Raw genomic sequence first — 12,273 nt, forward strand, 5'->3', positions numbered from 1 at the left:
CGAAGATCATGGCATCCGGTCCCATCACTTCATGGAAAATAGATGGGGAAACAGTGGAAACAGTGTCAGATTTATTTTGGGGGGCTCCAAAATCACTGCAGATGGTGACTGCAGCCATGAAATTAAAAGACGCTTACTCCTTGGAAGAAAAGTTATGACCAACCTAGACAGCATATTAAAAAGCAGAGACATTACTTTATCAACAAAGGTCCGTCTAGTTAAGGCTATGGTTTTTCTAGTGGTCATGTATGGATGTGAGAGTTGGACTGTGAAGAAAGCTGAGCGCCAAAGAATTGATGCTTTTGAACTGTGGTGTTGGAGAAGACTCTTGAGAGTCCCTTGGACTGCAAGGAGATCCAACCAGTCCATTCTAAAGGAGATCAATCCTAGGTGTTCTTTGGAAGGACTGATGCTAAAGCTGAAACTCCAGTACTTTGGTCACCTTGTGTGAAGAGTTGACCCATTGGAAAAGACTCTGATGCTGGGAAGGATTGGGGGCAAGAAGAGAAGGGGACGACAGAGGATGAGATGGCTGGATGGCATCACTTACTCGATGGACATGAGTTTGAGTGAACTCCAGGAGCTGGTGATAGACAGGGAGGCCTGGCTTGCTGCAATTCATGGGGTTACAAAGAGTTGGACACGACTGAGCGACTGAACTGAACTGAACTGAAGAGCCTGGTGGGCTATAGTCCATGGAGTCACGAATAGTTGGGCATGACTGAGCACACACATGCTAGTGCTTGGATATTGAACCTCAGATAAAATATTAAGAACAGCTTGCAGAGTCTGACAGATGAGCTGTCTCTGCCAGATGCAACAATGATATCCCAATATCAGCCATGGCCAAAGTCCTCACAGCCATGACTTTTGAAACGTTTACCTATAGGTAGGCAGTGAGTGGCTTACATTTCAGATATTTTTCTCAAATAATACTCTAAACATTTTATCAAACTGGTTTTGTAGACAAAAGAACTGTTACTTGCAACAGACAATATCAGCTTAGTACCACATCCTAGGCAGTGGTGGAGCTGAGAAAATGCTAGTTCTACACATATCAGCCTGGGGTCCAATATAAAGTTGGGGAGTGGATGTTGTTGAGTTCTTCTTTGGAGTAGAGAGGCTGTAAAAAAGGTTTACCTGATCTTGGTGTAGCAGTTGTAACATTTGAAAGAAAAGATGATATAGGTCAAAGATTTTACTTTCATTGAGCAGGGAGGCCTGGCGTGCTGCAATTCATGGGGTCGCAAACAGTCAGACATGACTGAGCGACTGAACTGAACTGAACTGAACTGAACTGAAGAACCTGGTGGGCAACAGTCCATGGAGTCATGAATAGTTGAACACGACTGACCAACTATTCAAAAGACCTTGATTCAACTAATCAAATGACCTTATGGTGACATTTCATTCATTAGCCAAGAAGCAGCACCACAACCTCTGGAATATGCATTCTCATTACATTTGAGTCTTCTCTTTTCTCATTTCCATTTGTTTATACCAAAGAAATCTCCCTGGTGGTGATGGTTCACAAACTTGATTACCAATTTGGCTCAGTTTGATCTGGTTGTTAAACCTGGCCCAGCATTTTGCAAAGCTAAATAACTAGGCAGACAACATTCCCGGTTGATTTAAGGAGTCTTGCTCTTTGGTGGCATAAATACATCTGGCTGTTTGTATTAACTGCTTGGCAGGTTAGGTGGGTTTGTCCTTGTACTGCAAGTGAGCATGAGAAAGCATCAACCTCTTTTTGTTCCCTGAGTTTATTATTATTAAATGGAGGTCTGTTGTGTGACATCCTTGATTTCTGAATAATGAAATTTTGTGAGATCAAAGAGTGTAGAATTTGAAGGTAGCCCACCCCAAAATAATTCTATGTTTTATGTTTTGATTATGGGTTCCAAAAATTTGGTGGAATTTAGATAGCTGTAACATTTGACAGTAGATTTCAAAAGAGACACATATACCTAAGAGACCTTAGTCTTTGTTTTCAGAGCTTAAACTGGTCAGGTCTGTAGATGGGACAGCGTTTTCTGTTAAGATGCTGTGTTATCCTTAAGAATACTTTAGGTGGTTATGGCTTCCCTGGAGCACAGACCACTTGGGAAAATTGGTTAAGAATATTATGAAGAATCAATGGAAACAATTTTAAAAAGAGATATAGAGCGATTCATGGTGTCACAAAGAGTCGGACACGACTGAGCGACTGAACTGAACTGAACTGAAGAGTTTTAAGCACAGAAACTGGGACTTGTGACTCTAAAATTCTCAAGGTGGAAAGAGCTGGTAAAAGTCCTGGTTCATTGGAGGCTATAGCAGGTCCTAGGGCTCAGGTGGAGAGAAAGAGGAGCCCTGCAGTTGGATTACAAACCACACTTGGATCCACTGGCCCACATGCAGTAAAGCCAATCTGCTGACACTGAGTTGTGGAGAAGGAAAGTAAAGCATTAACTGCAGGGTGCCAAGCAAGGAGTCCCGGTAGGTAGTGCTTAAAGAGTGATTAATATTATATATATGAAATCTAGAAAGATGGTATTGATGAAATCATTTGCAGGGCAGCAGTGGAGACAGACATAGAGAACAGACTTATGGACACAGTCGGGGTGGGAGGAGGGAGAGAGTGGGATGTTTGGAGAGAGTAACATGCAAACATCTATTTCATATATAAAGTAGATAGCCAATGAGAATTTGCTGTATGACTCAGAGAACTCAAACCATGTTGATGTTTGGCAGAAACAAATACAATACTGTAAACCAATTATACTTCAATTAAAAATAAATATATATGTATTTTTTAAAGGACTCAAACTCCCCAGTGGCTCAGGGGAAGATTTTTAAAGACAGGTAAGGAAAGGGGGTTGTGAGGTATGTGATCAGCTCATGGACATTCTTTTGATTGGTTGGTGATGAGATAATCAGAAGTCAAAATCATCAACCTTCTGATTCCAACCAGTCTGGGATCTATGTGCTTATGGGCAGCATACAGTTAACTTCTTCCATCTGGTGGAGGTTTTTATATTTTCAAAACAGCTCAAAGGACATGGCTCAAAATAATATTTATAGCCCTTGAGGAGGTACTAAAGGTCTTTAACTTTAATAGCTAAACTTATTATTTTGCTTTCTTTCTTTTCTTTTTTTTTTTTTCATTTTTTTCACTTCTATGATTAAATTTACTCTTTGGAACTCAGGGAAGGCCTAGGAAGCTAAAGTTTCTCTATAGATAGGAGGCAAGTGGAGGGCATGGTGCAGGGGAGTCTCTTCCAGGAAGGTCCCATGTGATCCTGCTTGGTTTCACATGGTTTCTCTTTGAAGGCAGAGACAAAAGGAATTCTTTATAGATGACTTGTGATGCTCTTTCAGATTGTCATGAAACTTCAGGACAGAGATTGATGTACAGTTGTTAATGTACCAAGATTGGCAAGAGGGCAAAGGTGAGAGGGAAGTAGATTCTACAATATGAGGCAGCTAGATTCATTTCATCTGAAACCCCCCCATCATTTTTTAAAGTACAGTAAACTCTGGGGCTTCCCCAGGGGCTTAGTGGTAAAGAATTCACTTGCAATCCAGGAGCCGCAGGAAATGCAGGTTTGATCTCTGGGTTGGGAAGATCCTTTGGAGAAGGAAATTGTATTCTTGTCTGTAGAGTCCTATGGACAGAGAAGCCTACAGGGGCTACAGTCCATGGGGCTGCAAAGAGTCAGACAAGACTGAAGCTACTTGGCATGAGCTCATGCACAATAAACTCTGGGCTTCCCAGGTGGGAAGCCTGGGAAATGGTAAAGAATCCACCTGCCAAGCAGGAGAAGAGGATTTAATCCCTGGGTCAGGAAGATACCCTGAAGAAGGAAATGGCAACCCAGTTCAGTATTCTTGCCTGAGAAATCCCATGGACAGAGGAGCCTGGTGGGCTACAGTCCATGGGGTCACAAAGAGCCAGGTACAACTAAGTGACTAAACAGCAGAACAGTACACACTATTAAAGAGAGGCTGGCCAGGATGTCTGGCAAAGTTGCATTGGAATGCACTTCCTGTGTGTTGAAGTTGGTGCTGTGTTTATGCAAGCTTTCTCACCTACATGTAAGTCTTTTTAAAATGAATAAGTCATTAGTAACATTTCTATAATTGATGTATATGCATACAACAATATCCATTTTTTGGTTTCCCTACTTTCTGATATTTACATTAAAAAGAACACCATGAAAAAGAAGTCATACTCCTTATAACAAGTTTCTTTGCTCTCATGCTGATCCCTTCTAGCATGAAGCCAGATGCCCACAGTTGAGAAATCACACCTCTTATCTTGTGGCAGGTGGCATTGGTGTGTTTCCCCAAGTACCTTTTAAATACTGATGACTTGGGGCAGCCTGACAAAGCACAGTGAACACAGACCAAAATTTGAATCCCCACGATCTTGTCCTGGCCACAGTGGAGATAGCTGTCTTGCCTGCACAGACTCTTCATTTTCTTGGGTTTGAGTTTTGCATTGGTGGTTCAGCAGTGAAGAATCTGCCTACAGTTCAGGTTCAGTCCCTGGGTTGGGAAAATCCCCTGGAGGAGGGCATGCCAACCCACTCCAGTATTCTTGCCTGGGAAATCCCATGGACAGAGAAGCCTGGCAGGCTACAGACCCTGGAGTTGCAAAGAGTCAGACATGTCTAAGTAACTAATGTTTTTGCATTTATAAGTTAAGGGTTTTGAACTAGAACACTGGTCAGATCCCCCCACCTCTCAAGTTTTAGGGTCTAGGATTCTTTTTGTACATCCTGCAAGCTGGCATTGTGCTTGTTTGTCCTGAAAGTGAGACTGTGTGTCTTGACTACTTGGAGATTAGAAAATGATTTAGGTGGGGGCTGAGCAACTTTCTAAAAGCAGGTCTTCGAAAGCAGCAGGTTTATAGCCAGTTTAATGGTGCCATTGAAGCTTAAACTACCGTACAAATAACGAAAGTTTAGATGATGATGACTAATCCAGGCACTGAAGAGAGAGTGTCACATGCCTCAAATGTTAGCAGAGTTGCTCTAAAGCAGCCATGAATTTGCATACTAACAAAGTGAAGCATTGTTTGCTCATTATTAGCCTGTGAGGTGGAGAAGGCAATGGCACCCCACTCCAGTACTCTTGCCTGGAAAATCCCATGGATGGAGGAGCCTGGTAGGCTGCAGTCCATGGGGTCGCTAGGAGTCGGACACGACTGAGCGACTTCACTTTCACGCATTAGAGAAGGAAATGGCAGCCTAATCCAGTGTTCCTGCCTGGAGAATCCCAGGGACGGGGGAGCCTGGTGGGCTGCCGTCCATGGGGTCGCACAGAGTCGGACACGATTGAAGCGACTTAGCAGCAGCAGCAGCAACCTGTGAGGTGAGAGCAGGAAGATGGTATTATGCAGACACATTGATTCCTTTCTCTGTTTTCTCTCAGGGTTTTCCAGGAAACACAAATGCAGACAGTGTGGTGCACTACAGACTCCAGCCTACCTTCGAAGCCAGATTCCTGCGCTTCCTCCCCTTAACCTGGAACCCCAAAGGCAGGATTGGGATGCGGATTGAAGTGTATGGGTGTGCCTACAGTAAGTGGCGTTTATTCCTCAGATGAGATTTTTGATGGAGTGTTGTGTTCTAAACACTAAACTGAAAACGGAACTTTACTTTTTCAGCCTTTTAAATATCTGTGCAGGCAGAACTGATTTTATGGAAAGTCTTGAAAATATTACAGTTATTTTAAGGTTGAATTCAGAGGAGGACCCGAAATGAGCCTTAAAATCTTAGATTCTCAGAGGTTAGCCGAGTATCTGTTATATAGCGGGCACTTCATAAAATGAACAAAGCTCACAGCAAGAGCAGTTATATTTATTGTGATTGATGGAATGATCCTCCTGGGGGAACACAGGTAAGAACAGATGTCCCCATGTTCCCTGGTCCTCATGGCGATTCCCTTTTCTCTCTACTTGGGTTGCTGTGGAAACTTCTTTTGAACATCATTTATGTTTTATGTCTTCCGGCTTTTCCCCACTGTCAATAAAAGCAAAGATGCTGGCAGTCAATTTGAGCATAAAGACAAGCATGAAAACATTCCACGAAATACATGGGGGATCAAATCTACAGCTGCCATTTTGGACATCTAGAATATACTGGTATTTTGTAAGTGAACACAAAAATGAAAAAGTTAATTTAAAATATAATCTTCTGGAAAACTGGAAGAGTGATCTGAAGAATAAGTTGGCTGGGAACACCTTGGGGTTTTTGTCACACTTCATTCTGTCCCTGATCAAAGGATTAACTTTGTAGAGAAGTGTAACCATAAGATATACCATACACAGGATATTTAATATGTCAGATCCTACCTCCTGCAACATTTTCTCATTCAACTCCCACTCTAACCAAATGAATTCAGTATAGTAGTAACCTCACTACTTCAGAAAAGAAAGAAACCAAACCTTTGAGAAATTAGATGTTTGTGAGGTCATATTGGATCTAAGATTTAAAACTGTCTTTTTTCCTCATTCTGTATTCACGACTACCATACTATTCAGACATTGAATTCTTTATTCCCTCACTGGTCATATATGAATTTATCTGCAGAGAACTGGATTGTATGTGGAAGATGCTTCTGAGATTATTTATTTCTTTGTCAGGAGTTTATGAGAAGTCATAAAATTATACAAAGCAAAGATATTGTAACATGATCATGGGGCATGGGGAATAGAGGGGTCGGGTTGGAAAAGGAATCTTTTTGACATTCAGTTTTCAAAGTAAAGATTGTGGGCAGTAAGGTGGGGGTAGGGATGGTGCTTGTAAGATGAAACAACATATATAAACTGGGGGAGTAGAAATTTAGTGTTCTTGTGGTACAGGGATGGGTGTGGGCATGAGTTGTTGAACAGCGGAGATATCAGTTCCACTTTGATAACCCCCACAGACAATGGGTGGTTCTGGAGCTGAGGCTCACCCAAGCCACCCATCCCACATTCAAGGGTTACCTTCAGCCTCTGTTTCATACCCCTTCCTAATGGCATGTTCTACTCTGGCTCTGCTTTGTAACCCCACCTCAGCTCTCTAGTGTTTATGAGTCCATGGACCATGCAGCATAGGTGGTGCTGGGCTGCCATCAACCTATTTTCCCTCTTTCTGTTGATCATTTCCTTCCATCCTTTTGGTTCTGGGGTCTGTCAGTGTGCTCACTGCTGTGATGGTTAGGATGCCTGATATTTAGAGTTTCTCTTTGATCCCATGAAATTAACGTCTCCTTCTCCCATTACTCTGGAAGCAACTTCAGGTTTACTGACTTCAAAGCAGAACATGCTCTTTGATGGGGATTTGCCGTTAGCTTGATGTTTTTGGTGAAGAGATACTACTCCAGTTTCTTGGGTTAGAGGTCAGTACCAGGAAGATCAAAGCTGTGTGTCTGGTGCCTGGAAGGGCCAGTTGACTGTAAAACTGTCAAGGAACCTGCGTGCATCCTAAATTCAGCAAACATGAATTGTTGGGCACAAGGGACTCCTAGCATAAAAACGCAAACAGGAAATAATCATCAGTTGTAAAACAACACAAAATATATTTCTCAATATTAGTGGCTCTGTTTTGTCTTCATTCTTATTGTTAATAATGATTCAAGTGTAGCACTTTGCATTTTTATTTTTGGCAGTAATTTAATGTGATTTGCTTTATAGCTCAAAGTGATAATTATTATCTTTTTTTATGTGTACTTCCTCTGCCCTGTTGTTAGTGAGAGAATGTCCAGATTGCTTATCTCTTTTCAGTTTCATCTTTTTACATTCTATTTACAGTGATATTTACTATTCCTATAAACACTGCATATTTTCATGGCTTCTTGGCTTGGCATATATATTTTCACTAACTGAAAAGCCCTTCCCCCATTTCTAGAGTAAAAGTGAAAAGTGTCAGGTCTTCTTAGAGTCCCTATTGACCTACACACCAAGGCCAGGATCTGGCATGGGACTCTTCACTTTCCCCTGCCCCTCCCCTCTCTAGCATTCCCATCCATTCAATGTTAACATTTCCTATGTACTTGTTCTAGGCTCTATATTCTACCCCAAATTGGTCTCTGAGCTTTCATCCCGTTTCATAAGTTTTCAACAACATTTACATACAGTCTGATTAATTCCAAGTTGACATCCTTGACATAGGTCCAGAAGCCCCAGACATCTGGATGCTGCTGCTGCTGCTAAGTCGCTTCAGTCGTGTTTGACTCTGTGCGACCCCATAGACGGCGGCCCACCAGGCTCCCCTGTCCCTGGGATTCACCAGGCAAGAACACTGGAGTGGGTTGCCATTTCCTTCTCCAATGCATGAAAGTGAAAAGTGAAAGTGAAGTCGCTCAGTCGTGTCCGACTCCTAGCGACCCCATGGACTGCAGCCTACCAGGCTCCTCCATCCATGGGATTTTCCAGGCAAGAGTACTGGAGTGGGGTGCCATTGCCTTCTCCGCAGACATCTAGACAATTCTCTGCAGTTTCACCATCATTTCTTTAGTGAAGTTGTTAGTCATCTTTTGGGTCTTTTCTGCCATTTACTTTGACTCCACATGTTCGTATTGAGTGTCATTTTCAAGTGCTCCCTTGTCATATTGTGTTGTATTGTAATGTAATTTTATATTGTAATGTAATTACACAGTTGTAATGTAATTTTATATTCATCACTGTGTTTACTGTTGAGGTGAGAGAGGGAAGAAAGGAAGAGAAGAAAGGAGGGGAGAAGAAATGAATTCATAGTTCATGAATTCAGAAATTTAGACTAGATAGGCACAGAATGGGGACCCCCATTGGGGTCTACAGTCATCCATGTGGCACTTCCGTCCTGTGTCAAATCATGCATTGAAAATCAAATGGGTTAAGAGGGAATGGAACATGTACTTGCCTGTTTTAAAACCTTGTGTTTCTTTTACTTAAAAAACTACATTGATTGTTGCAGTGAAAAATGTTCTATGTAACAACTGCGCCATGTGTCAATGTTTATAAACCTGTTCTTAATGTTTTATAAAAATAAAGAATGTTTATTTTGTAATATTTGGGGAGAATGTTGAGAGAAAAGTCTGCATATGGAACTTCCTTCTGTTAAGCACTGATTCTACTCGAAGTAGATTTCAGTTTAGAAAATGCATTAATAGGAATAGAGGAACATAGGATGAAAGGATAAGTAGTCACCATGACAAATAAAAACTCTGGAAGTTAATAATGATCTTTAGTCATATGAGAGAATGTTGTATTATCCATTACAATTATGGAGAAAGTAGAAAATATTCAAACTAGATTAGAAAAAGTATTAGTTCAATACATGTTTACAAAACTTTTACCCCATGCAAGCCACCCTGCTGAATAAAGTGAATGAGGCACAATCTCTGTCCCCCAGATACTAAGGAGTAAGTAGAGGTGAAGGGAAATGCCTATTCTTTGTAGATCAACTAAATTTGGGCATGGATTTCTTGTTCTCAATTTGTGTCCAAGTATAAAGATTCCCTGGAGAAGGGAAAGGCTACCCAATCCAGTATTCTGGCCTAGAGAATTCCATGGACTGTATAGCGCATGGGGTCTCAAAGAGTCAGACATGACTGAGCAACTTCCACTTCACATAAATAGAAGACGGGGCTTCCCTATTGGCTTAGTGGTAAAGAATCTGCCTGTGATGCCAGAGATGCAGGTTTGATCTTTGAATCAGGAAGGGCCCCTGGAGAAGGATATGGCAACCTACTCTAGTATTCTTGCCTGGAGAATCCCATGGACAGAGGAGCCAGGAGAGCTACAGTCCATTGGGTGGCAAAGAGTCAGACATGACTGAAGTGACTTACCACTAACAATAGTGATGCAGCCCATGCCAATTGTGGACTAGACATGTTTCAGACATTGCTGTACAGACATTGCTGTATAGATATTAAGTTTTTTAGTAACAATATAATTAGTGTTGTGTGGGAGAGACTTCTTTATCCTTTTACAGGTGAGGAAACTGAGGCACAGAGAGGTTGAGTAAGCTTCCAACTATGGAACCAATATTCAAATCCTTACAGGACAACTTCACAGATTCTTTCTCTGAGCAACTGTTCTGTCTTATGAAGGGCTGTTTGTGGGACCAGATCCAGAGGCTCTAAAGACATCAGCATTAACTTATTCTCCCTGCTGATAAAATGGCAAGCATGTGTGGGGTTTTCTTTAATAATATTGTTCAGTTCAGTTCAGTTCAGTTCAGTCACTCAGTCGTGTCCGACTCTTTGTGACCCCATGAATCGCAGCACGCCAGGCCTCCCTGTCCATCACCAACTCCCAGAGTTCACTCAGACTCACGTCCATTGAGTCTGTGATGCCATCCAGCCATCTCATCCTTGGTCGTCCCCTTCTCGTCCTGACCCCAATCCTTCCCAGCATCAGAGTCTTTTCCAATGAGTCAACTCTTCGCATGAGATGGCCAAAGTACTGGAGCTTCAGCTTTAGCATCATTCCTTCCAAAGAAATCCCAGGGCTGATCTCCTTCAGAATGGACTGGTTGGATCTCCTTGAAGTCCAAGGGACCCTCAAGAGTCTTTTCCAACACCACAGTTCAAATGCATCAATTCTTTGGCACTCAGCCTTCTTCACAGTCCAACTCTCACATCCATACATGACCACAGGAAAAACCATAGCCTTGACAAGACAGACCTTAGTTGGCAAAGTAATGTCTCTGCTTTTGAATATACTGTCTAGGTTGGTCATAACTTTTCTTCCAAGGAGTAAGCGTCTTTTAATGTCATGGCTGCAGTCACCATCTGCAGTGATTTTGGAGCCCATAAAAATAAAGTCTGACACTGTTTCCCCATCTATTTCCCATGAAGTGATGGGACCAGATGCCATGATCTTCGTTTTCTGAATCTTGAGCTTTAAGCCAACTTTTTCACTCTCCTCTTTCACTTTCATCAGGAGGCTTTGAGCTCCTCTTCACTTTCTGCCATAAGGGTGGTGTCATCTGCATATCTGAGGTTATTGATATTTCTCCCAGCAATCTTGATTCCAGCTTGTGTTTCTTCCAGTCCAGTGTTTCTCATGATGTACTCTGCATATAAATTAAAGAAGCAGGGTGACAATATACAGCCTTAACGTACTCGTTTTGGAGCCAGTCTGTTGTTCCGTGTCCAGTTCTAATTGTTGCTTCCTGACCTGCATACAGATGTCTCAAGAGGCAGCTTAGGTGGTCTGATATTCCCATCTCTTTCAGAATTTTCCATAGTTTATTGTGATCCACACAGTTAAAGGCTTTGGCATAGTCAATAAAGCAGAAATAGATGTTTTTCTGGAACTCTCTTGCTTTTTCCATGATCCAGCGGATGTTGGCAATTTGATCTCTGGTTCTTCTGCCTTTTTTAAAACCAGCTTGAACATCAGGAAGTTCACGGTTCACGTATTGCTGAATTCTGGCTTGGAGAATTTTGAGCATTACTTTACTAGCATGTAAAGATGAGTGCAATTGTGTGGTAGTTTGAGCATTCTTTGGTATTGCCTTTCTTTCGAATTGGAATGAAAACTGACCTTTTCCAGTCCTGTGGCCACTGCTGAGTTTTCCAAACTTGCTGGTATATTGAGTGCAGCACTTTCACAGCATCATCTTTCAGGATTTGAAACAGCTCAACTGGAATTCCATCACCTCCTCTAGCTTTGTTCGTAGTGATGCTTTCTAAGGCCCACTTGACTTCACATTCCAAGATGTTTGGCTCTAGATCAGTGATCACATCATAATATTGTTACTGATGCATTTATCAAAATATAGCCTCAGTTAATAAAGCAAATGTTTATAACATGTGACATTGGGAAAACACTTCCTATTTTCAGCTAAATATTTTCAGCTAAATATCACATTTCCTCTACTCTTTTTGGAATGTAGGTTCTGTACTCTTACAAAAGAGGAAACTATTGCTTTCTATTTCAACACATAATGAGTGACTTCTGTGTCAAGTACCCCAATTGTTTAAATAATTGAATTACATACAAAAGCATTTGATAAATATGAGGATTTCTTGTAAAAGTTAAGTATGATGCTAATTGGTAATTTGATGCACTATTTGGTGTTTTCATTCAAATTAATATAGCAGATTATTTGTATTAGTTGTGGGCATATAACATTTGATTTGCTCTTATAGGAGTACAGTAGCAAAAATTGTATGCTTAGTGGACTGGTGGGAACAAGTTCATCTTAGCATTCATTACCAGTAAGCCCTGAGACATGAAAATTGGCTTCTGCAGGTCATAGCATGATTGGTGATTTGAAGCTAAAGGGAGCCTCTACTTAGTGGAGATTA

The 12,273-nt window shown here is 41.5% G+C and overlaps 1 protein-coding gene across 1 annotated transcript in view; it reads left to right on the plus strand.

The window, feature by feature from the left end:
• The window catches only part of LOC102177239 (contactin-associated protein-like 3), a 233,095-nt gene that overhangs the window by 108,910 nt on the left and 111,912 nt on the right, over positions 1–12,273 (plus strand). The window contains exon 4 of the mRNA XM_013966094.2: positions 5,419–5,566. Within this exon, the coding sequence (XP_013821548.2) occupies positions 5,419–5,566 (148 nt within the window). The remainder of the gene's footprint in view (positions 1–5,418; positions 5,567–12,273) is intronic.

The sequence above is a fragment of the Capra hircus genome, chromosome 8 (genome assembly GCF_001704415.2).
Source record: "Capra hircus breed San Clemente chromosome 8, ASM170441v1, whole genome shotgun sequence".
NCBI lineage: Eukaryota > Metazoa > Chordata > Mammalia > Artiodactyla > Bovidae > Capra > Capra hircus.